The 26,371-nt window shown below is 46.3% G+C and overlaps 1 protein-coding gene across 1 annotated transcript in view; it reads right to left on the reverse strand.

Annotated features, from left to right (window-relative positions):
- Window positions 1–5,535: 5,535 nt before the first annotated feature.
- The window catches only part of LOC126283973 (glucose dehydrogenase [FAD, quinone]-like), a 148,475-nt gene continuing 127,639 nt past the window's right edge, over window positions 5,536–26,371 (reverse strand). Inside the window, exons 5-8 of the mRNA XM_049982432.1 lie at window positions 25,104–25,405; window positions 21,427–21,660; window positions 17,325–17,671; window positions 5,536–5,959 (exon numbers count right to left, since the gene is read on the reverse strand). Coding sequence (XP_049838389.1) covers window positions 5,704–5,959; window positions 17,325–17,671; window positions 21,427–21,660; window positions 25,104–25,405 — 1,139 coding nt within the window. The 3' untranslated portion in view covers window positions 5,536–5,703. The remainder of the gene's footprint in view (window positions 5,960–17,324; window positions 17,672–21,426; window positions 21,661–25,103; window positions 25,406–26,371) is intronic.

The raw sequence follows: 26,371 nt of genomic DNA on the forward strand, positions 1-26,371 counted from the left end.
CCTGGCTTTCTGTTTATGGACGACAATGCCCTCCCACATAGGAGCGCTGAGATGCCGGACACACTGGAAAGTTAAGATATTAAACATATGGAATGCCCTGCGTACTTCCCGGACCTGAACCCTATAGAGTACGCCTTCCAGCCCGTGCAGTGCAGGAACTGAAAATGGCCTAGCGTGAGGAGTGGGACAATATCCCCCAAGGATTCCTCAACAGTTCGGTAGCCAGCATCAATAACCGGTGCAAAATGTGCGTTAGTGCCCAAGGAGGGAATATTCCTCACTGAGACTCAGATATCGACCTTTATGTTCGAAGCCTGCCCTTCGTTAACAGGAGAGTTATTTATGTCACTTATCCTGCTTTTCCATGCGGTAAAATCTGTACCATTTACCACTCCACCTCTGTTAGGTATGTACTGTGTTTCATGTCATCCATCATTGCCTCTGATTATTCATGTCCAACAGAGTCTCTTTTCCTTAGCAATTGTCAAGTAGTGTTTTACTATTTTCACTTACAGAAGTTGACTACAGCATTTCTGTTTCAGGTACGCTACTGTGGTCCGTGTTGAAGAGAGTACTGGATTGGCTCCTGTAAGCTGTAAGTGGAACATTTGAAACGTCCCCTTAGAAAAATTGTACATGACTGTGCTTAAACTGACACAATATTTTTTTATCGCAAAGCAGTCTTTCAATAATCTCCACAAAAGAATAGCCCTGACTAACATTAACCTATACCTTCCACAAATCGCTTACCTCACAAAAATCTTCGTTACTCGAACTACTGCAATACAGCGAGCGCCACTACTGCCAGCTAAATAAAAGATTCAAACTACTGAAGGCACTAACTACTGATAGGCATAGTTAGCAAATGAAAGATTCTGATAGAGAACAAACAATGCATTTACCTTAATAGTGTTCAGAAGTCATAATATATATAGCAGTTCGTGACATCCATTCTTACAAATGTACTGTTTCTGATGGACACACCTCCAGATTATCCATTCTCAAAAATCCGCCATCTCCCTTCCCCACATCCACCACTGCTGGCAGCTCACCTCCAACTGCGCAACGCTACGCGCTGTTAACAGCCAACTGCCCAACATTACAATAGCCAACAACAATGCAAACCAGCCACCGACTGCACACAGCACAGCCAGTGTTTTCATCCAGAGCGCTACGTGGCGTTACCGACATAAAAACCTAAACAGCCTACTTACATAGCCCCCATGCGCCCCACAAAAAAATTTACAAATTGTTTTGGGCACTGGCCAATACAGATTGGAGAAAAATTTTCATAGTTACAATAACAAAGAAATCAAATGTACACACTGATTGATACAATGTTGGTCGAAAGCTAAAATTTTGTCACAATCCATAAAGACAGTCCTGATCATTCATCACAGTAAAATTGCAGTGTTTTTCTCAAAGTCTGAGCAGTAAAAGAAAATTCACATGGAAGTAGTGGACTTCCATGCAGTCTTGAAGAAGTAGTGTTGTCCTTCCAACGGAAAGACAGTGCTGACTCTTGACATGCAGACAGGTAATGGGCCACAACAGAGCAAACCCACAGCAGAGTCTGTGTAAGTTTTGAAGAATATTGGTAGGTAGGTCGTCACAGAGCAGACCCACTGTATTCCTGGTAGAAATAATGGTATTGGTGGGTCATCGAAGGTGCAGACCCACTGCAGTCCTTGTAGAGACGGCCAGCAACCATCTGTAGCGACTGTACTGGTGCACAATCACACTCGAAGAGTCTTGCGGAGAATATAGCAAGTCCATAAACCACCAGTTGTCCACTCACAAAAAATTTGTTTGAAATGTCCTTAGAACCAGCAATGCTGTTAACCAGTCCCTTGCTGAATTATCAACACACGTGAAAAGACTAACAGTCCCTACTTCTCCTGGAAATTGAAATAAGAACACCGTGAATTCATTGTCCCAGGAAGGGGAAACTTTATTGACACATTCCTGGGGTCAGATACATCACATGATCACACTGACAGAACCACAGGCACATAGACACAGGCAACAGAGCATGCACAATGTCGGCACTAGTACAGTGTATATCCACATTTCGCAGCAATGCAGGCTGTTATTCTCCCATGGAGACGATCGCAGAGATGCTGGATGTAGTCCTGTGGAACGGCTTGCCATGCCATTTCCACCTGGCGCTTCAGTTGGACCAGCGTTCGTGCTGGACGTGCAGACGGCGTGAGACGACGCTTCATCCAGTCCCAAACATGCTCAATGGGGGACAGATCCGGAGATCTTGCTGGCCAGGGTAGTTGACTTACACCTTCTAGAGCACGTTGGGTGGCACGGGATACATGCGGACGTGCATTGTCCTGTTGGAACAGCAAGTTCCCTTGCCGGTCTAGGAATGGTAGAACGATGGGTTCGATGACGGTTTGGATGTACCGTGCACTATTCAGTGTCCCCTCGACGATCACCAGAGGTGTACGGCCAGTGTAGGAGATCGCTCCCCACACCATGATGCCGGGTGTTGGCCCTGTGTGCCTCGGTCGTATGCAGTCCTGATTGTGGCGCTCACGTGCACGGCGCCAAACACGCATACGACCATCATTGGCACCAAGGCAGAAGCGACTCTCATCGCTGAAGACGACACGTCTCCATTCGTCCCTCCATTCACGCCTGTCGCGACACCACTGGAGGCGGGCTGCACGATGTTGGGGCGTGAGCGGAAGACGGCCTAACGGTGTGCGGGACCGTAGCCCAGCTTCATGGAGACGGTTGCGAATGGTCCTCGCCGATACCCCAGGAACAACAGTGTCCCTAATTTGCTGGGAAGTGGCGGTGCGGTCCCCTACGGCACTGCGTAGTATCCTACGGTCTTGGCGTGCATCCGTGCGTCGCTGCGGTCCGGTCCCAGGTCGACGGGCACGTGCACCTTCCGCCGACCACTGGCGACAACATCGATGTACTGTGGAGACCTCACGCCCCACGTGTTGAGCAATTCGGCGGTACGTGCACCCGGCCTCCCGCATGCCCACTATACGCCCTCGCTCAAAGTCCGTCAACTGCACATTCGGTTCACGTCCACGCTGTCGCGGCATGCTACCAGTGTTAAAGACTGCGATGGAGCTCCGTATGCCACGGCAAAATGGCTGACACTGACGGCGGCGGTGCACAAATGCTGCGCAGCTAGCGCCATTCGACGGCCAACACCGCGGTTCCTTGTGTGTCCGCTGTGCCGTGCGTGTGATCATTGCTTGTACAGCCCTCTCGCAGTGTCCGGAGCAAGTATGGTGGGTCTGACACACCGGTGTCAATGTGTTCTTTTTTCCATTTCCAGGTGTGTATATTTTCATGTGAAGGTTTTTGCGGCGTTCCGATGCAGTAAAATCTCGGGTTAATGCTGCGAAAATCTGCAAGGCGACACATGTTTGCCAATTACATGGATGGTCGAGCACTCATGAGATACTGTGTAACTGAACTCGAAGCCGCTGATCGGAGGAATAACCTGAAAGTGTACTTTTCTCTTTCAGTATTCGTGCTGAGTTACGTGACGCAATGTTGAAGGCACCGGGCAGACAAGGTTCAAATCACAGTCCCGCCTTCAAGGTTCAGGTATTCAGTAATTCACCTAAATCACTTGGAGGAATATTGGGGCGGTTTCTGTGAAACAGGGACGGCTAATTTAGCGACCAACCCTCAAACCTGACATTAAACGCAATTTATACTGACCTCCCTGTTGTTGGAAAGTTAAACACTAATCATGTTTTCTTCGCTGCATCCGTGCAGTCGCGTCTCAGGGTGGACCTTGCACTACAGGTTACTACTTGGCGTGACTTGCTTCACGGTGGTCACCCAGCGTGTTTTACGCTCATACAGCGCGCAATGCGACAGACGTGTGAAATGGGATGCAAGTCACTAGCTTACGATCGTTTGAGACTAAGCGTAAACTTGTGCAGTGGGGCTAATGCAACGCGAGGAGCATTTGCCAAACACTGACTTTTACATGTAAAATTCCTACATCACTACATTCGTTTGATTATATATTTGTCTCACTGGCGGTCGCATTTGAACATGAAGGCCTTAGGTTTTGATGATTCCTTCGCGGTGCTGATTTTATATACATAGGATTGTGGTACAAGTCTGTTGAGTTTTGGTCAATCAAAGATCACTTGTAAGCACTCAGTCTTCATCTAATCGATTTCTTCGGGCGGTAAAATGTTTTTTCTCTATAACCTACATTTTGAAATAGTAAAAATTGCATTAAGTTATACGTCTCATTTCTTATCATTCTTTGCACAATGGCCTTCTCCATGAGCTCCCACAGTGTTATTAAAATTTTTGCTTTTGGTTTTTGTTTTAGAACTTTCGATCAGCTTCAAACACAAATTGAAATCGTATCTACTTGACAAATTTCTCCTACTCCAGTCAAGAATTTATGAAAGTGTTGGTATGATTATTTAGAGAGTGTAAATCAGTGCATATAAGAAAAAAAAATAATAAATCTTATAAATGGTCTGGAACGTGGCATCCACGTCTTCCGATGAGATGGTGTATGATAATTGTAAAACTCACTCGTTACATATCGTAGCGAGAGATCACAATTATGTTTCACGAAACATACTTTATTAACTAGCTGACTGACTGACCACCTACCTGATTTGCCAACATTTACTGAAAATCAGAAACACTTACCGTTCACGCGGACATAATCGATTTTGTGGCAGATAGCGTCCATCAGTAATTTCTACCAAGCCTGGTACGAAAACACTGTTCAGCTCATTCTTTTACATTTTCTGTAAAAAAAGTATTTTGAAGCAATGGAGGTATCTCAGTCGAAGTGCAAATTCAGTGTACCTCGATCTGAATAACTAATTTCACCCAAAACAATATTAATTAAAATCTTCTTTTTTTATTTTGACCTTTTTACAGTGACTGTGTTTCTCAAAATAGTCTAAAAAAGATTTGCATGGTTACAGATCCAACAATCTGTCAGTTCTCTGAATTCTGTTCTGGTGCCCTGAATCTCGCTTAAAATTGTCCTTCAGCGTAGTTTCATAACTGAAACTTTGCGAAAGATAATTTGATTGAAAAGACGTATTGTGAGGTCTGGTAAATGATATAAGACCGACGTTACAAAAGATGATACATCAGATGGAGTGGGAATTCATTAGCAGAGCGCGGGAGCAACAGGTGGTGGTTGGTTTGACAGCTGCAGCTGTATGTTTCTCCAGATGGCGCAGTTTCATTTCTGATTGCTTGCCTTACTAGAATTTATGCGCTGTAGATTTCTGTTTGTGCTGGATGCTCACAGGAAAGAAATATTACGTAAAGTTTTTCCTTGTTATTGAAACTTTAGTACCAAGTCAGATGTCATTTCAAGCTGTGAATTGGAATCCTGAACGAAACCACACCATCCGAGATAAATGTATGCACGGGATATGGAGATATGGACATCTACTAATGGGAGCTCGATTAAATGAGACAAAATAAATGTAGGTCGATCTGTCGGTGGCTAATCTTGTGAGAAATGGGTGGTTCCTGTAAAAGGAAAATGTGAGCGAGTGAGGTAGAAAAGGGAGTATTTATTGAGAGTATGACAAACACTGAGAGCGAGTACAGCACTATAAATAAGAGTCCCTGATGTGACGAGTGGAGACGACGTTTCGCGACACAGCGCGGCGGCGTCTTCAGGTACGGAGTGTGGCGCGCGCGGCGGGCAGCGGCTAGCCTCTAGCGGCGCAGCTCGCCCCAGTCCTCTTTGATCATGTCGGCCGCCTTCTCGGCCACCATGTAGGTGGGCGCGTTGGTGTGCGCCGTGGGGATGGCCGGGAAGACGGAGGCGTCGACGACGCGCAGCGCCGCGACGCCGTGCACGCGCAGGCGGGCGTCCACGACGGCCGTGTGGTCCCACGAGGGGCCCATCTTGCACGTGCCGCACTGGTGGTAGTTGGTGAAGGTCAGCTGCCGCATCGCGCACACCCAGTACCTGCGGACGCGAGAGCGGGCTCGCTGCAGCTGGGCTTAGGGGTGCGGAGCAGCGTGCGATAAGCTGTCCTGTTTGGACTGCAAGTGGAGAACAGAGGATGGCGCAGTGTTCCTGTTAACCAGACTCTGTTCCGATGTCCTACATTAAAACCTGCGCTGTCTCGTGGAGAGAAGGCATGTGACATACTTAATCTGTCGAATTGGCGGCGGCGGCGGCGGCGGGAGGGGAGGGGCCACTAATCCTGGCCTTGGAGCAAACTGCCCACCGTCACTAGTTTTCACCGTTTCGCTTTTCTCATCATATCTACATCATACTCCGCAAGCCACCTAATGCTGCGTGGCGGAGGGTACTTTCGGTACCACTATCTAATCCATCCAACCCTATTCCACTCCCGAATGATGTGTGGGAAGCCTCTGTATTGGCTCTAATTCCTCGAATTTTCGACTCGTCTTCAATACGCCTGATGTATTGGGGGGAGGGGGGGGGGGGGGAAGCAATATGTTATCCGACGCGTCCCGAAGAGTGCTGTCCCGAAATTTCAGTAGTAAATCTCTCCGTGATGCACAGCGCCTCTCTTGTAACGTCTGCCAGTCGAGTTTGTTTAGCACTCCCGTGACGAAACGCGCCACTCTTCGTTGGGTCTCTATAAGTCCTACTTGAAAGGGATCCCACATAGGCGACCAATACTCAAGAATCGGCCTTATAAGCCTCGTCTTACGTGGATGAGTTACATTTCCTTAAGATTCTTCCCATGGAATCTGAGTATGGTGTCAGCTTTTACCACTATCTATTTTATATGGTCATTCCACTTAAGGTCGCTCTGGATAGTTACGCCTAAATATTTTACGGCAGACGCTGTCTCCAGATGTTTGTCATCAATATTGTAGTTGTACAGTAGTAGATATCTTTTCCTATGTATGCGCAATATGTTTCACTTATTTACATTCAGTGTCAACTGCCAGAGCCTGCACCATTCATCAGTTCTCTGCAGGTCGTTCTACAAATTCTGTGTTCTTGTCTTGCTACTCTGGTATAGACAACTGCATCTGACGCTTTCTACTAGATCATTTATGTAGGTATATTGTAAACAGCAACGGTCCTGTGACACTTCCCCGTGGTACTCCGAATATTACCTTTACAACTGTCGATTTAGTTCCGTTAAGAGCGACGTGTTGAGTTCTATCTGCAAGAAAGTCTTGAATCCAGTCGGACTTTTTCTTCGATACTCCGTAAATCCGTATTTTTTTCATTAAACGGCAATACGGGACGGTGTCAAATGCTTATTGAAATCAAGGAATACGGCATCAACTTGAGCCCCGTTGTCCACTGCGCTGTGGATCTCATGGAGGAATTAGGCGGTCTGAGTTTCGCCGGATCTCTGTTTGCGGAATCAGTGGTTCAAATGGTTCAAATGGCTCTGAGCACTATGGGACTCAACTGCTGTGGTCATTAGTCCCCTAGTACTTAGAACTACTTAAACCTAACTAACCTAAGGACATCACACGCATCCATGCCCGAGGCAGGATTCGAACCTGCGACCGTAGCAGTCGCACGGTTCCGGTCTGCGCGCCTAGAACCGCGAGACCACCGCGGCCGGCGCGGAATCAGTGTTGACTTTTATAGAGGAGACGTAGATCTTCCAAGAACGTCATAATTCTTGAGCATAAAACATGTTCCATAATTCTGCAACAGATTGACGTCAATGATATAGGTCTATAATTATGTGGATCTGTCTTACGGGCTTTCTTAAAAACGGGAATTACCTTATCTTTTTTCCAGTCGTTATGTACCTTTCGTTGCTCAAGCGATCTACGAAAAATTACTCCTAGAAGGGGATCAAGTTCTTTCGCATAATATGTATATAATCCTATAGGTATCTCATCTGGTCCTGAAGTCTTTCCAGTGCTAAGCAATTGTAGCTGCTTTTACAATTCTGGTAATTGTTATCTCAATATCTGCCATTTCGATGTTCGTATCGTATAACACACACACACACACACACACACACACACACACACACACACACACACACACACACACGTTATCGTCACTGCATTCAGAAGATAAATTTAAGGCACAACTCACGCAGTCTCGCGGTGAACGAGGTGCCGCAGCGCTTCGTGCTGTATCCTACAACTTCGGCTACCCTGCAGCACAGCCAGGGCTGGTGGGTTGCGATCCAGACAGGCGTCAATCGCCATTGCATAAAACATCAGGTAGCGTTTACCATCAGTAAATAACATATTCCATGGTACCATCATCATCGTCACAGGCGGCGCTACAATTCCGGATTATTTCTCTAAATTAGTCACGTGCACGCCAGGAAACTGAACAAGTAATCCTTCGGGCAATAGGTGTTGAAATGGTCACGCCAGTTCCAGACCAGACTCGGATTCTCTCATCTCTGGTATGTTCAACAATTTGCCAAGGAACCTACAAGCGGGAGGGTGTCGCTCTTGCCACTGACCACTGGGTCGTTGGACTCTTATGTTGATGGACAGGAAACTTAGTCTCACACTGAGGACTTTCCTAGCCTGACTTAGCCAGAGTGATAAAATTTCTAGCTGACCTACATGTAACTGATCAACCATTCAGACTTGACTGAATGAGTGGTCGTATGTTTCTTCTTCTGAATTCTGACTGAAAAGGTTAATCCCTTAAGTGAACCATTTTTAGTTGTGTTGACCTGCGTTCGAGCTAACTGCAGTGCCGTTATTAACTGATTTCATAGTGATTTAAATAAAAGCGTGTGTTTGTAATTGGCTGCCTGGGAATATCAGTTAACGTGTTTTGTTCCGCTTTGGGCATGAGATTTATCACACTTCCTCGTACTCGGGAGGACGATGGTTTGAACACCTGTTCAACCATCCACATTAAGGTTTTATGTCACTTCATCAAATCACTTACGGCAGAGGACGGAATATTTCCTTCCCCGTCACTGCTTAATCCGACCCTAATAACTCCGTTGTTGACGGAATGTAATACAATAAGCTTGCTTCCTTCCTCCACACTCTAAAAAGGGCCATTGTGTGCAAAAGACGAAACCCTATCCGACTAGTGGGAATACATCTCTCGCGGTCTTCCACCCATCAAAGCAATACGACAATCTCTTGTACTTACCCCTTGGGGATGAAATGACAGTTATTTGTAAGCAGAAACAATAATGGTTTGACTATGAGTTAGTCAGGAATCTTATTTTAAAAAATAATGTCAATTGCCATTATTTCGTTAGATCTAGTATTTGTTTATGAATTCGTAGCATCTTTTGTTTGTGTCAAGTCCGAAAGAAAAGACACCATGCATTGATTTATAACTGATTCGCCTCGACGGGCAATGAATCCACAATGTTCAGAGTGGATGCACATTTTCGACGGACTTCTAGCGGGAAACTAGAAATTAGCGCAGGGAGGAGACCGACGGGGGACTGCCAGATAGATGGGAGTGTGAGATGGCTGGGTAGCGAGCCGAGGTGTTCCTCTAAATGGCGTAGTGGTTAGCGCAGCTGCCTAGTACGTACGAGATCCGGGTTCGCGTTTTCACTCGTCACTGCTGATTCCGCAAAAAATCCCGATGCAACTGACATCAAAATGCCTTTCCTTTCTCCCCTTCCACCTTCAATTTAGCTAACTAATATCTAATATTTATTGTATTATCGTCATTACCAGCTCGGTAAAGAACCTAACTATACTTCTACAGGATTTATGTTTTTCAACTATAATCGTCCATATTGATCTTGCATGTTTTCTAATGACACATACTCTTCTTCCATTACGTCATCGTCTCGGGCTTCTCTTATCTCATGACGTGCAGCAAAGATCGTCCTTGTTCCCCATTTGAATGATTACGTTTTTCCATTTACGTATAATGAGTTTTCTGCTCCAGTCTGTTCCCTGGATTATTGGTCCCTTCTACTGCGAGTCCAAGTAACACACAACATACGCCTCTCCATTGATCACTGACCAAGCCCTTGTTTTTAATGTTTTTCTTTTTAAAAGACTACGTAGCATGTACAAAGCCAAAACTGATACTACACATGAATTGTAAACTTTGTTTCAGAGCAATCAGATGCTTAGATTTGGAAATTCTGTTAAGTTTACCTAAAGCATTCCAGGCCATTCTTACTTTTCTGTTTATGTACTTTGCCGTATGTCAACCCATTGTCATTAGTAATTTCAGTATTTTGGTTCTTAGAGAATCAACATTCTTCTAAGAACGTTTTCTTTGACACCGCTAAGAAAACGCGGTGGAAGTAGATTTTGTTGAAACAACAGTCACATTTTCTGGAAAATAATGGACGTTCGTCGCCAGTCTGTGGCGGTACACGCCTGAGTTATACGAACTTCATTTTCTACAACTTGTAGGCGTGAAGTACGTTTTGGACTATGGAAACTATGAAAAACGTGAAAAAGATTGAAGTTGAGGCATGGATTCCGATGTATATTCCTCGACACCAAATGGAAAATAAAATATGTAGTGAGAAATCAGCAGAATCAACCATATAAATTGTGAAAAGATTAAATTTTAAATGTCTGATCGTTAACTCTACTTTGTTAATTTAAACATAAATCTAATTTTTTTATTCTAGAAAGTTTAGTGTGATGCAGAGTGTTTTCGCGGTTTTGGGAGAGGAGTTATGGGCCAGTGACTGGTGTTCTTCGCGGATAACGTTCTCAGAAAAATTGAGAATCATTGCCGTAGTAAAACTTTGTTTGTATATTTAATAATTTTAATTATGTAGAATTGTCCCGTGTGTGAGTATAATTTTGGCGTCGTAGAGGTTCTGAGCCGGCCTTCGCTCAGTCAGCTGTTAGCTGTTACGTCGTAACGTGGGGGAACGGATTTGATCGACATTAGACTATCGCGGCTGTTACAGCGGGACACTTCGTCATCAAGAGTGAGACGGGAGGCGGAGAACACAGCGACTAAACACGCTGTGGCGCGGACGCCTTTTTGGGAACACACGATTACAGACAGTACTGAAGTGTAATAACGCAGGGGATGGCTAAATGTGGTAAATGGATGTTTGACTACATTCTACTTCTACATCTGCAAACATAATCGACAAGCCATAGTATGGTGCATGGCAGATGGTGGTACTTTATACGACTACCGGCTATTAACTTTCCTGCTCAACTCGCAAGCAGAGCGAGGAAAACACAGTTGTCAGTACGTCTCCGTAGGAGCCCTGACTTCTCCTGTCACCGTGATCATAACGCGAAATCTACGTTGGGGGCAGAAGAGTCGTTCAGCAGGAGGCTTCAAATGCTGGTTCTCTAAACATTCTGAATAGTGCTTCGCGAAAGGAACATCGTCTTCTTCCCCTCCCCCCCACCCTCCCCGCTCAGAACTTGCCGTCTGAGTGCACGAAGCATCTACAGAATATGGGTAGAAAGTAAACCAAAGAAAGACGGAAGCAGTGAGAAGTAGCTTAAATGGCAATACGGTAGTGACTAACTGAACGTCTGAAATGTGGGCCATCATGTAAGCAAAATAAAACACGAAGCACATAAAAACCAGGATCTCGCTGAAGGAAGTCCACTAATACCAAACATAGGCCTTAATTTGAGGGAGACATATCAGAGACAGTACCTCTGGAGCGCCAAAGAAACAGGAACATCTGCCTTAATATCGTGTAAGCTCCCGCGAACACGCAGGAGTGCCGCAACACGACTTGGCATGGACTCGACTAACGTCTGAAGCAGTGCTGGAGGCAACTGACACCATGAATCCAGCATGGCTGGCCATAAATCCCAAAGAGTACGAAGGGGTGGAGATCTATTCTGAACAGCCCCTTGTAAGGCATCCCAGATAAGGTCAGTAGTGTTCGTGCCTGGGGAGTTTGGTGGGCAGCGGAAGTGTTTGAACTCAGAAGACTGTTCCTGGGGCCACGATCCACTCTGTAGAAATTCTGGACGTGTAGGTTGTCGCATTGTCCTGTTGGAATTACCCGAGTCCGTACACGTATCAGGGATCCCATATCAATCCAATTGCATACGCCCCACTCCATTACAGAGTCTCCACCAGCTTGAACAGGCCCCTGCTGACATGCACTGTCCATGGATTCATAACGTTGTCTCCATAGCCGTACACATCCATCCGATCGGTGCAATGAAACGAGGCTCGTCCGACCAGGCAACATGTTTCTAGTCACCGAACGTCCCACGCGAGGCCTAAAGCTTTGTGTCGTGGAGTCGTCAAGGTTATACGAGAGAGCCTTCGGCTCCGAAAGCCCATATCAATGATGTTTCGTTGAATGGGGTCGCACGCTGACACTTGTTGACGGCCCAGAACTGAAATCTGCAGCAATTTGCGGAAGGGTTGCACTTGTGTCACTCTGAACAAATCTATTCAGCCGTCGTTGGTCCAGTTTTTGCAGGATGTTTTTCTTGCCGCAGCGACGTCGGGGATTAGACACCATGCTCAAACTCACTTAAATCTTCATAACCTGCCATTGTAGCAGCAGTAACCGACCTAAGAACTTCGCCAGACTCTTGTTGTCTTATATAAGCGTTGCCGACTGCAGCTCCGTATTGTCCCTGTTTACATACTTGGTATTTGAGTGTACGTGTACGAGTTTCTTAGACGCTTCATTGTAAATTGAAGTGAATCGTTGACTCTTAGAACAAACAATAATGGCTTCGGAAGTCATTATTCAGAATGGTTCAAATGGCTGTGAACACTATGCAACTTGACTTCTGACGTTAACAGTCCCATAGAACTTAGAACTACTTAGCGCCTAGAACCGCTCGGCCGCACCGGCCAGCAGTCATTATTCGAGAGAGCTGCGAAGTACGTATTGCAGTTGGATTTTTGGGTACAAAAATAAAAATCTAGAACTGCTCTGTTGAATAAGGAGCGTGTCTAGTTGATAGGTCTATAGTAATCAGTGAGGGAAATGTTGGGTAATGGCGTTGACACTTAAAAAGTAGCCGTACTAATGCGCACGGTAAAGAGAAAAGTGGTAGAGGTAGAATCCAGACCAATTAAATCGTGAGGTAAATGAACAAAAACCTGCCATCCGATCGGCAGTTGATAACTGTTGCTCTGGTTGACAATGTTTACTAATGTCGGGCGCATCAATGTGTACGAGATTGTCACGGCAGAGCTTGGATGTCGCAAACCCTGTGCAAGATGAGTACCGTAAGGCCTTATTAGCAAACATAAAGTCTAAGGAGTGTCAAGAGGACTAGCAGTTTTGACCGCTATCAACGAGACTGTGATCATTTGTCTTTCCACATTGTTACGGGGCCAGAGACGTAAGTGTGCGAAGAAAACGCAACACCAAGGCAACTGTCGGTACAGAACGTCCTCGTCATGTTGCAGAATTCACTTGTCTATAACGTCCGGACTCACTCGATTTACCCCTTTCCAGAGCCTCTGACAGGTCACCCATCATCCTCTTTGTTTGTTAAACATCGGGCTGATCACAGAAGGAGCCGACGCTACAGTCTGGAACCGCGCGACCGCTACGGTCGCAGGTTCGAATCCTGCCTCGGGCATGGGTGTGTGTCATGTCCTTAGGTTAGTTAGGTTTAAGTAGTTCTAAGTTATAGCGGACTGATGACCGCAGATGTTAAGTCCCATAGTGCTCAGAGCCATTTGAACCATTTGATGACAGAAGGGCACGCACACGTTCTACATGTTCGTCAGGTTTTGAAGTTGAAGGACTCAATGAGAGAGGCTCATCTTCAACGTGTTCTCGGCCTTCCAAAACTGATTTGTGCCACTGAAAAACTTCCCCATGGGCTTGTTTCAAGTTTCCAAAAGGTCACGCTTGCGAATTCCCCACGTTTAATACAGAAACTAACGGAAAAAGATTCTCTAAATTCCTCTGTTCCATTTTACTAACACACAAACAAATACACAACTTCACTGATGGCGTACTCAAAAATTATCAGATGGCTGCACAACCTCGGGCTGAGCGTTTGGAAGGGACAAAACACTGGTCTACACAAATTTAACAATACAGCGTCGCCAGATCGCTCTCACTACTGTTAGTCTCATTATTTTTCCCACGCCCCATACATTCGGTGTCACTCAGCACTGGTGACGTCAGCAGGCTTCGGTGCTTGCCGATACTTTCACTAGAGTTCAGAAGCGGCAGTTGGGTCTGCTGGTGCGAAAGGCAAGAAAATAAAGGAAACCACCGTCGATTTCCAGTGCAGGCAGAGGGTGGAGGCAACAACTAAACAGAGACGGTGTTTGAATATAAAGCCACTCCCTGGCCAACTGAAACGCCATCTCCGTCAATGGAAGAGGGGATCATAAAGACCACCTTATTTTTAAGCTAAATGACGAGGGACAGGAACGAGGGGAGCTTTTGGACAAACAGTGAGGAGACAAAAGTCACGGAATAAGAATATGCGCATGTAAACAGGGCGGCAGTATCGGGTACACGACGTATAAGTGGGCAGTGCGTAGGCGCAGCTGTTATTTGTACTTTACGACGTTATTATGGCCGCACGACGGAGAGCTTGAAAACGGAATATTAGCTATAGCTACAAGTTAGGTAATTCAAGAGTGTGCTGAGAATAGCAAATTCGAGGCATCGCCTCTCGCCATAGACAATGCAGTGGCCGGCGGCCTTCACTTAACGACCGAGAGCAGCGGCGTTTGCGTGGAGTTGTCAGAGCCAACAGACGAGCAACGCTGCGAGAAATAACCGCAGAAGTCAATGTGGGACATACGAGGAACGTATCCGTTAGGACAGTACAGCAGAATTTTTTGTTAGTGGGCTATGGGAGCAGACGACAGACGAATGCCTTTTCTTACAGCACGACATCGCTGTAGCGCTTATCCTGGGCTCTTGATCATACAGCTTGGACCTTAGACTACTGCAAAACCGCGGCTTAGTGAGACGAGTCCCGATTTCACGTGGTAATAGCTGACGGTAGGGTTCGAGTGTGGCGCAAATTCATGTTGTCAACGAGGCACTGACAAAGCTGGTGATGGTTCCATAATGGTGTGGGTTACGTTTACAAGGAATGAACTGGGTTATAACTGACCCGAGAATTGACTTAAAATGTTGATGTTCGGATACCTGGAGACCGTTTTCAGCCATTCACGGACTTGATGTTCGCACATTACGAGGTAATGTTCGTGAGTGGCAGTGCGGCTTCACACCGGGACACAGTGGTTTTAAGAACATTCTGGACAGTTGTAACAAGTGTTTCGGCCACCAAGGTCGCCCGACATCAATCGCACCGAAATTTGATGCGGCATAACTTAGAGGTCAGTTCGTGCATCGGCAACACTGTCGCAAATATGTAAGGCTATACAGGGTGATTTTTTTTTCCACCGTGTGCAAACTCTATGGACTGATCGGTGAGAGGATACGGAACAAATAATGTGTAAAGAAATTATGCCCGGAGATGCATGGTTTTCATGCTACTAACCGTTTATTGAATCGTACTTTGCTACACAGACTGAAGTCTAATACCCTCTGTACCATGCAGGCAGCCACAATTACGGTATGCATGGTTTCCTCCTAGAGGGCGTTACTGTTGCTCATAGGTCATGTTCTAGCGCCCTGTGCGCCATATTAATGGGTAATGTTGTGTCCGATTCACTTCTCTGGCTGATGTAGTGGATGTGATACAGCGTCGTACACAATGGTTCCGTATGCGAATCGAGGGCTTGCCGAGACAGTGTTTGCTTACGGAAAGGCAAATGGCAGCGGTCGGAAGGCAGCTAGGTTGTATCAGGAGGCCTGTCCCCGCCGACAACAACCACAGCATTCAGTGTTTGCAACAGCGTTTCGCCTTTTGTCTGAGACAGGGTAATTTCAGGAAGCAGGAAATGATGAAGGACGTACCCGAAAGGTTCGGACACCAGACTTGGAGGAAAATGTTGTTATCTCTGTGGAAGGCGACCGCCGAGTCAGTACCAGGCAGTTGGTCCGCTAGTACAGGGTAAGCAGACGACAGTGTGGAACATTCTCCATGGCAGGGCTTATTAGCGAAAGAGTTTCCACATCGGGAGCAGTTTTGTCAGTGGTTTCTTCACCGGACAACCACGATTCCGGGATCTGCGTCATCCATCATTGTCACAGATGAGGCCACATTGACGCGGTGTGATATCTTGAACTTCCGTAACAGTCATTGTGGGATAGTATGCAGAACCGCCAGCGAACAAACAACATCGGTGCAGCCAGATATGAATGGCCTCGAATAATTGGCGACCGTAATTTGGGACCACTCTGCCTTTCATGTTTCTTGCAGCTTACTTTGGCTCTCCTGCTGGAAGAAGTGTCATTGATGATTGGAAGGATTATTTGGCTGCTAGACGATGGTGCTCCAGCCCACTTCGCCGTTAACGTCCGGACGCATCTCAGTCGTGTCTTCCTGGTAGATCGATCCAACGAAGGGGGTCCAGTTGCATGGACTGCTCGGTCACCGGATCTCAACCTTTGCGATTTCTGGTTATGGGGTCGTCTCAAAAGCGTCGTGTATGCAGAGCTCATTCCAGAGGTGGAGACTCTGGAACAGCGTATTCATGTTGTCTTTGACTCTATTCGGATGCAGCTGGCCAATGTGAATGTGTGAGACAGAAGATGCCAAGGCGCTTACACGCATGCACTGAGGCACATGGAAACCATTTTCAACACATACTGTGTGGTGTCACCGCCAGACACCACACTTGCTAGGTGGTAGCCTTTAAATCGGCCGCGGTCCGTTAGTATACGTTGGACCCGCGTGTCGTCACTATCAGTGATTGCAGACCGAGCGCCGCCACACGGCAGGTCTAGAGAAACTTCCTAGCACTCGCCCCAGTTGTATAACCGACTTCCCTAGCGATGGTTCACTGACAAAATACGCTCTCATTTGCCAAGACGATAGTTTAGCATAGCCTACAGCTACGTCATTTGCTACGACGTAGCAAGGCGCCATATTCAGTTACCATTGATATTGTGAATCATCTACCGTCAAGAGCGACGTTCATCATTAATGGATTAAAGTTAAGCATTCCACCAGCTACGTCCGTTTTTCTAAATTCTAATTTCCTTGTCGTGTTCTAGACCTCACGCCAGCCTGCGTGAGCTAAAACGCGTGCATTTCGGCCTCCTCTAGTAACACGGTGTTGGCTCTCCTGCCAACGACAACATACTGTAACTATGGTTGGATGGTACAGCGCATATTACCCGGAGTCTCTGTAACAAGCATGATTGAATAGATGGTCTCTAGCATGGAGACAATGTGTTTCCGGACGCAAGTTCGTTAGGCTTTTTTTTGTTCCGAATCCTGTCATCGATAAATGCCTAGTTCGTACACGGCGGAAAAAATCACTGAGACTAGAGTCCGTGCCGCGTCGAGTCGGTGGCTGGACCAGGGTGTCGGGAGCTGTTGCGTGGCGCCGCGGCACTCACTCGTCGCTGGAGAAGGCGAGGTGTCTGCAGGCGGGCACGGGCAGGTCGTGCAGGCGCGACTGGAAGCGCTGCAGCGGCGGCGCGCCGGCCAGCCGGATGGCCTGCCGGATGCCGCGCAGCGACACCACCACGTCGCGCGGGTGGCTGAAGAAGCCGGGCCGGATGCGCGGCGGCGCGCGAGCGTCTCGGCTGCGCAGCCAGACGCGGCCGCGGCTCAGAGGACGCATCGCCAGCGGGAACGCCATCCAGGTGTGCGCGCGCTCCACCGGCGCGAACACCGCCTCGTAAACGTCGTCGCGGATCCCGAAGTTGCGCCGCAGCGTCGGCTCCGACACCACCGACCCGCCCTGCGGCCACAGACGCTGCTTCCAGGACCTCGGCTCTTGTCGAACTGAAAACACCTTCACCCGTCTATACTACCAATTTCAATTACTTTTCCCCACCAGTTCCGGCTTCACATTACAGCGACTTAAGGCCCCTGTGTAGATACAACAATAGTAACGGTGTACATTACTTAACGAAAGGTGGGGGTGGGGTGCTTAAAATTTAAGAAATTAATTTACATACGGTGTTGATATGTCGTAAGCTTGCAACAAAAAACAAAGTGTACAGGGAGTGACGTGAAAGATAAATTAAGGAATGAAACGAGAGAGAAGTTGCACCCTGTATGAATATAAAATAGGAAACAAAGTATTTATGCCATATAATAGTGAAAGAGAACATTCTGATCCGAGGTCAAAATTACGTGTTAGGCATGGATAAACACGATGTCACATATTGACAGAATATTTATTTATATGTTCTCATGTAATAATAAAATGTAAAACCACTTATTCGAGGTCATTCCCATGTTAACTGCCTGCATCACCGTCTACCATATACTAATAATAACTAATAAAACAAGAACATAAAGTTATGTCGTCATAATCTATGAATACAGATTCATAACGTGCCACCAATTCAATAACAACATTACTAATGAATCTAACTCTGAAGCTAATATAATACATCTTCACCAATCAACACTAAACACGAAATATGAAAAAAAACCAAAGACACACACTTCTGCGTGAGACGAGCGCTTGTACATGGTAACACAGAGGACAGTGCGACCTACGATCGTGAAAAAAAAGCAGTAAAATTCATCTACAACTACATCTACATGACTACTCTGCAATTCACATTTAAGTGCTTGGCAGAGGGTTCATCGAACCACAATCATACTATCTCTCTACTATTCCACTCCCGAACAGCGAGCGGGAAAAACGAACACCTAAACCTTTCTGTTCGAGCTCTGATTTCTCTTATTTTATTTTGATGATCATTCCTACCTATGTAGGTTGGGCTCAACAAAATATTTTCGCATTCGGAAGAGAAAGTTGGTGACTGAAATTTCGTAAAAAGGTCTCGCCGCGACGAAAAACGTCTATGCTGTAATGACTTCCATCCCAACTCGCTTACCATATCTGCCACACTCTCTCCCCTATAACGCGATAATACAAAACGAGCTGCCCTTTTTTGCACCCTTTCGATGTCCTCCGTCAATCCCACCTGGTAAGGATCCCACACCGCGCAGCAATATTCTAACAGTGGACGAACGAGTGTAGTGTAAGCTGTCTCTTTAGTGGACTTGTTGCATCTTCTAAGTGTCCTGCCAATGAAACGCAACCTTTGGCTCGCCTTCCCCACAATATTATCTATGTGGTCTTTCCAACTGAAGTTGTTCGTAGTTTTAACACCCAGGTACTTAGTTGAATTGACAGCCTTGAGAATTGTACTATTTATCGAGTAATCGAATTCCAACGGATTTCTTTTGGAACTCATGTGCATCATCTCACACTTTTCGTTATTTAGCGTCAACTGCCACCTGACACACCACACAGCAATCTTTTCTAAATCCCTTTGCAACTGATACTGGTCTTCGGATGACCTTACTAGACGGTAAATTACAGCATCATCTGCGAACAATCTAAGAGAACTGCTCAGATTGTCACCCAGGTCATTTATATAGATCAGGAACAGCAGGGCTCCCAGGACGCTTCCCTGGGGAACACCTGATATCACTTCAGTTTTACTCGATGATTTGCCGTCTATTACTACAAACTGCGACCTTCCTGACAGGAAATCACGAATCCAGTCGCATAACTGAGACGATACCCCATAGCTCCGCAGCTTGATTAGAAGTCGCTTGTGAGGAACGGTGTCAAAAGCTTTCCGGAAATCCAGAAATACGGAATCAACCTGAGATCCCCTGTCGATAGCGGCCATTACTTCGTGCGAATAAAGAGCTAGCTGCGTTGCACAAGAGCGATGTTTTCTGAAACCATGCTGATTACGTGTCAATAGATCGTTCCCTTCGAGGTGATTCATAATGTTTGAATACAGTATATGCTCCAAAATCCTACTGCAAACCGACGTCAATGATATAGGTCTGTAGTTAAATGGATTACTCCTACTACCCTTCTTGAACACTGGTGCGACCTGCGCAATTTTCCAATCTGTAGGTACAGATCTATCGGTGAGCGAGCGGTTGTATATGAGTGCTAAGTAGGGAGCTATAGTATCAGCGTAATCTGAAAGAACCTAATCGGTATTCAATCTGGACCTGAAGACTTGCCCGTATCAAGCGATTTGAGTTGCTTCGCAACCCCTAAGGTATCTACTTCTAAGAAACTCATGCTAGCAGATGTTCGTGTTTCAAATTCTGCAATATTCCATTCGTCTTCCCTGGTGAAGGAATTTCGGAAAACTGCGTTCAATAACTCCGCTCTAGCGGCACAGTTGTCGATAACAGTACCATCGGCACTGCGCAGCGAAGGTATTGACTGCGTCTTGCCGCTTGTGTACTTTACATACGACCAGAATTTCTTCGGATTTTCTACCAAATTTCGAGACAATGTTTCGTTGTGGAACCTATTAAAGGCATCTCGCATCGAAGTACGTGCCAAATTTCGCGCGTCTGTAAATTTTAGCCCATCTTCGGGATTTCGCGTTCTTCTGAACTTCGCATGCTTTTTCCGTTGCCTCTGCAACAGCGTTCGGACCTTTTTTGTGTACCACGGGGGATCCGTTCCATATCTTACCAATTTATGAGGTATGAATATCTCAATTGCTGTTGCTACTATATCTTTGAATTTCAGCCACATCTCGTCTACATTCGCATAGTCAATAAATAACAAATTCACATGTCATGTGGCAAATACAGCAGGGAAATATCAAGATGCTTATAGGAGCAAAAGTTACGACTCGAGCATCCACAGATGTGCTACAGAACCAGATATATATAATTATCTAAGTCGTAATTAAGCAAAATATGCTAGGAACGCGTCAAAAGGCAATGCCAGTAAAGATGGACAAACGAACTTGTCTACTGGATGTAAAAATACGTACGGGCAATAATATATCAAGACCGCATACATACTTCTTATGGAATCAAGAATCAGGTGGAAACTTTTGTGTGTCATGAAATAGGACAGAATGCAAAGGAACAGTCATTCCGGTAACGAAGTGGGTCGTTGTAAATATAGACAGCTGAACGTGTTTTTGATTTGACGCTTCCAAATTACCTCGTGCAGACAAGTTTCGCGTTTTTCAACAACAATTTGCACTAACAGCATTTAAGAAAAAGGATATTGATTCAAACTATGTACTTCACTAAAGAATATGAGAGACACTTTCTGGTTATTTCATTGAAATAATGAGAAATTCGGAAAACAAAGAACATTTGGACAAGCAGCTCCGACATTACGTAAACTATGCTGAGCAATCGTAGCGGATGCTTACAGATCCTTCGATTCAAAAGAGGAGGAGGAAAACGTATTAATGGAATACACGTGAACCTTCGTTTTCCTGCCTTCACTGCACTGTTCGCCAAACATAACAGTAAAACGTGCCCTAAGATCTTTCGGTAAAGTAAACAGGGTATACTATACTAGCCATTGTATGTGCCTGAAACAGAAAACTTCCTATTGCGTGTACGACCAGTTTCGATTTTTCACAATCAGATAAAGGTCCATAATCGAAGAAAAATGCTGTAAGAGTGACGACCCGTTTTTCCGTCTCCCCATGCCCCTCCCCGGTTTCGCTCGGCAGAGCGGCTCACCAGGAACTCGATCTCCATGTCGGGGTGCGCGTCCAGGTTGCCGGGCTGCTCCGTGTGGTAGACGGCGAGCGCCTCTGCGCCACCGGGCACGGCCAAGGGCCCGCGGCCGTAGGCCAGGAACTGCACGTAGTTTTCGCGCCGGCCCAGGATCTCCTCGGCGCGCAGCGACACGCTCTCGTTCACCACGAACATGAGGCCGCCGATGGAGGCGTGGTCCTGCAGGTTGTATCCCACCTGCCGAGCAGTACAGCTTACAGAAGCACCGTTCAGTTCCTGACAGGTTGTAACCAGCCCACAGAAGTCAGCGTCTCTTCTCACCGACAGCTTCTGCCTCGCCCCATCGATCCACGTGTTGTCCAAACTGTACGTTGTGCGAGCCATAGTAAACGAGATTCTTACGTCCTAGTATCACTTCATAACAAGCTATTGCGTTTGTACTATTCTTTTGTAATTTTCTTCCCTTAGTAATATACTGGGTGACAGTTATCGAACTACATGAAAAAAACGTAAAGTAATTACAAACTACGGAGTGCACACACTTTATTCAACGCGTGAACGTCACTATTTACGTTATGACATGTTCGATGTGTTTGCCATTGTGGGCGATAATGTGGAGCAGACGAATGGCGAAATTGTGCATGACCCGCTGAAGTGTCTGAACGTCGATGATCTCCTAAATGGTTGTTTTCAGCTCAGCAACGGTTGTGGGGTTATTTCTGTGGAACTAGTCTTTACTGTAGCCCCACAAAAAGGAGTCGCGTCTGTTCGGATTCGGAGAGTATGGCGGCCGGTCGAGACCCACCCCGCGGGCCCTCCCCACCCCAGAGCCAGAATGCGGTCCCCAAACGCCGAACGCTCTCCTGCTTCCACAGGGTCCAACTCCGTCTTGCATCAACCATATATTGTCGGAATCCGGGTCACTTTGGATAACGGGGATCAAATCATCTTCCAGAACCTTGACGTACCGTTCGGTGGTCACCGCGCCATCGAGGAGTATCGCACCGTGGCTGGACACTGCACACCAGTCACCCGTTCAGGGTGAAGACACTTCTCGATCGCGAAATGCGGATTCTCGGTCCCCCAAATGCGCCAATTCTGCTTGCTGGTGAACCCATCCAAATGAAAGTCAGGTCCGTCGCTAAACCAAACAACACAGCGAATACTAATTCCCATCATGCCCCGCGACTGACCGTGCAGTTTGAACGTTCTAACGCAAACTGTTCAGAAGTTATGACGATTCTATTTCGTGTAGTTCAGTAATTGTCACCCTGTAAAAGAACTGGCATAAAACACTCCTTGAGGGACATACACGATCGCAGCTAAAAAATTTCTTGATGAGTAAACACTTAACATATCCTTTATTTCGATAAAATCATGCAAACGACCCAGGTTTCAGGATGTAAACCCCATCTTCAGACACTACAGAAAAAAAAGGAAAACTAAGAGGGATTCTTCGTAAAATTAATTAACATAAACGCAGTTGGTTCATAGGTTACAATGCGCTGTTACATTCATGTTTTATTTCGGTTAGGCCTCTTTAGCTCGGTGCGGTACTGGTTGACTCAGAGAACCTTTTCATGTCTCATCCGCACGGGATCTCGCGTGCCACTTGATAAATTTGCCAGATGTTTTTACGTGATTGGTGCGACTTTCTCGTACCCAATCAAGGTATAACCAAATGTTAGGACTTGGTGGGCCCTTTTAATGTTAATTAATTTAATGAATAAACCCTCTTACTCGTTTTTTTATTTTTTTCTGTACCGTCTAGATATGGGATTTACATTCTGAAACCAGTGTCGCGTATACCATTAAAGGGTTTGTCAGATACAACTGGAGGGGATTTTTCCTCCTGAAAAGTAAAAGCAGTGGTAAAATTAAAAATTTACGGTAGTCATTCGCAAATAATCTGTTTATTGCAGATCTAGCCAGATTTCAGCCGCTTCGTGCCTCTCACCAATGCTAACATAACGTACCTCTGCTTGTAAATAAGTTCAAAAATCACGTGGTTTGTATTTTTAATTTGATTTGCCGTTAAAATGAAGTCAAATGTGTTTTAATGGATAATGTTGTAAAGTTTTATTTATGTAAACAAGAGAATTGTACATTCTTATATTGTATTTACTTTTTTCTACAGAAATGTACTAATGGTAGTTCACAAAGCAACCACCACGCAGGTCGATCGGCGAATGTATAGCAAGTGCCTTCCGAATAATACATATCTTAGCTAGTTTTAGCAATGTTTTTATGTAGCAAGTTCGATGTTTTCCAAATATTGTGTAAGATTATATAAACAAGGTGAGTAAATTCTGCAACGTAAACTACGTGGGTGTAGTGAACTGTGCACGTCATTGTCACCGAGGTCAGCTGCGTAGTAATTGTAAACGGCTGCCTCAGTGCGAACTGAACTGCTGACACGGATTGTCTACTAGCGGCTGTTTGTACGGGCAAGACTTAATGTTACTTGACCTTCAATCCTACTGCTATCTCACTTGATCAAATGTAATCTTGTACAAAGTTCATACAACTATAGTACGTTTTGATTCACGCATATGTCCTGTTGTTATGCATTCTTATACCATTTTCGATGAGTTCCTGAACTCGTCAGGGGCCCCGCCTTTTGCTTATGGTTGGAGGGCGTGGGCATTTCAGTAGAATAAATTACTTTAATGGCAGCTCAATGATAGAGTTTGGTCTTATAAAATAATGTTTATGCAAACAATGTGTTAAAATAACTCAGGACACGCAAACATCGTAGTTATAATATAGTTCAGCCGGCCGCGGTGTCCGAGCGGTTCTAGGCGCTTCAGTCCGGAACCGCGCGACTGTTACGGTCGCAGGTTGGAATGCTGCCTCGGCATGGATGTGTGTGATGCCCTTAGGTTAGTTAGGTTTAAGGAGTTCTAAGTTCTAGGGGACTGATGACCTCAGAAGTTAAGTCCCATAGTGCTTACAGCCATTTGAAAAATAGCGGCAAGTGGACAGCTGAGGACTCGAGCTGAAGTTGACTAACAAGGCAGAGTTGTCCTCTTCCACCAGTTGCTTCCCGTCCAGCCGCTTATACGCCAGTCTCCCGTTTCTTTAGTCATTGTCGACGCCGAGCGACAAAAGGTGGAAGGTCGCCCAACTGTCTGCCAGAGACTCTGTAGTGTAAGTGACGAGCAGCGTGTTCCAGAACATGCGAAATTTCGTCTTGTTTTCGCTCCAGAAGGCAGCCGTGTCAACACCAGACGCATTTAATGCGAAAAACTAGCACAAGAATGAAATGTTAGACGTGTGGGTTAAATACGTTACTACACGCTGGTCCCTAGCCACTCAGGTAAACAACACGCAATACAGGTGGAAAGTCGACAGATAAAACTGAACCGGGAAGTAAATGAAGTGAGAGAGGTGAAATGTGTGTGAAATCTTATGGTACTTAACTGCTAAGGTCATCGGTCCCTAAGCTTGCACACTACTTAACCTAAATTATCGTAAGGGCAAACACATACACACCCATGCCCGAGGGAGGACTCGAGCCTCCGCTGGGACCAGCCCCACAGTCCATGACTGCAGCACCTTAGACCGAAGTAAGAGAGTCTCGTACGGATGTGCAGTAGGCAAACAGGATAGAATGTGAGTAGAAGGGCCTGTAGCGGGCCGCCGCCTCACAGTACGAGAGACGGAGACGCGAGACTTACGGCGAGGTCCTGTATGACGGGGATGCCCATCTCCTGGAGGTGTCGGCGGGGCCCGATGCCGGACAGCATGAGCAGCTGCGGGCTGTTGATGGCGCCCGCGGACAGCACCACCTCGCGCCGCGCGCGCACGTAGCGCCGGCGGCCGGCGCGCTCCAGGAAGACGCCGCGAGCCCTCCGCGTCTCGGGGTCGACGTCCACCCTGGTGACCAGCGAGCGCTTGCGCACGTGCAGGTTGCGGCGGCCGCGCGCCGGGTGCAGGTAGGCGCGCGACGCCGACCAGCGAGTGCCGTTGCGCAGCGTCACTGCAGGGAGAACCGCGGGGCTCAGCTGGCGGTAGCAGTGTGCGGGAGGAGAGGAGGCGTGCAGCGCGACGGGGGCGGCTGTGGGGAGGCAAAGAGGCGGGGGACAGAGGAGGGGGGCGCTCGTTGAAAGTGGGGAAAGGAAAAAAGAAATGCTACGGTGTACGGCATGCTGTGCCTAACGCACGGCTGGTATCGATTACATCATTTCTAACTTCGTATAAAAATCAGTTTTTACTTGGCAATACAGCGCCTGATCTGCAGTTCTACTGTATACAAATTTTTCGTGTGTGTGTGTGTGTTTGTGTGTGTTAATTTAACAGAGACATAACGAAAGTCACGGTCTGCCTCCTAATATCTTCTCGGTCCCCCCTTTCGTCAGGCGTAGAGCAGCAGCTCGACATAGCATGGACTCAACAACTCCTTAGAATAAGTTTCCTTTAATTTACGTGTATAGTCACAAACTTTTTGTTGACAGGTTACCGGTTTCGGTCTTTAATGACCATCATCAGGTCTGCTTCACAAAAACAAAGTCCTAATGTACTGCAGCCATAGTGGCAGTTCATTAGGACTTTGTTTTTATGGGTAATCTGTTAACAAAACGTTTGTGACCATAGACGTAAATTGAAGGAAACGTATTACATATACGGGTGATTGGTTTTTTGGCGGCGATGTCGCAGCTTGTGAAAGTCGTTAGAAGTCACCTGCAGATATTTTCAGCCATGCTGCCTCTATATAGCCGTCCATAATTGCTGAAGTGTTCCGGTTGCAGGATTTTGTGCGCGAACTGAGCGCTCGATTATGTCCCATTAAAGTTCAGTTCGTTGCCAAATCATCCAGCAAGTTCTTCAAACTATTCGCGAACTATTGTGGACCAGTGACATGGTGCATTGTCATCCATAAAAATTGTATTGTTGTTTGGGAATATGAAGTTCGTGAATGGCTGCAGATGGTTTCCACGTACCCCCA

Source organism: Schistocerca gregaria, chromosome 8, assembly GCF_023897955.1.
Source record: "Schistocerca gregaria isolate iqSchGreg1 chromosome 8, iqSchGreg1.2, whole genome shotgun sequence".
Classification (NCBI taxonomy): domain Eukaryota; kingdom Metazoa; phylum Arthropoda; class Insecta; order Orthoptera; family Acrididae; genus Schistocerca; species Schistocerca gregaria.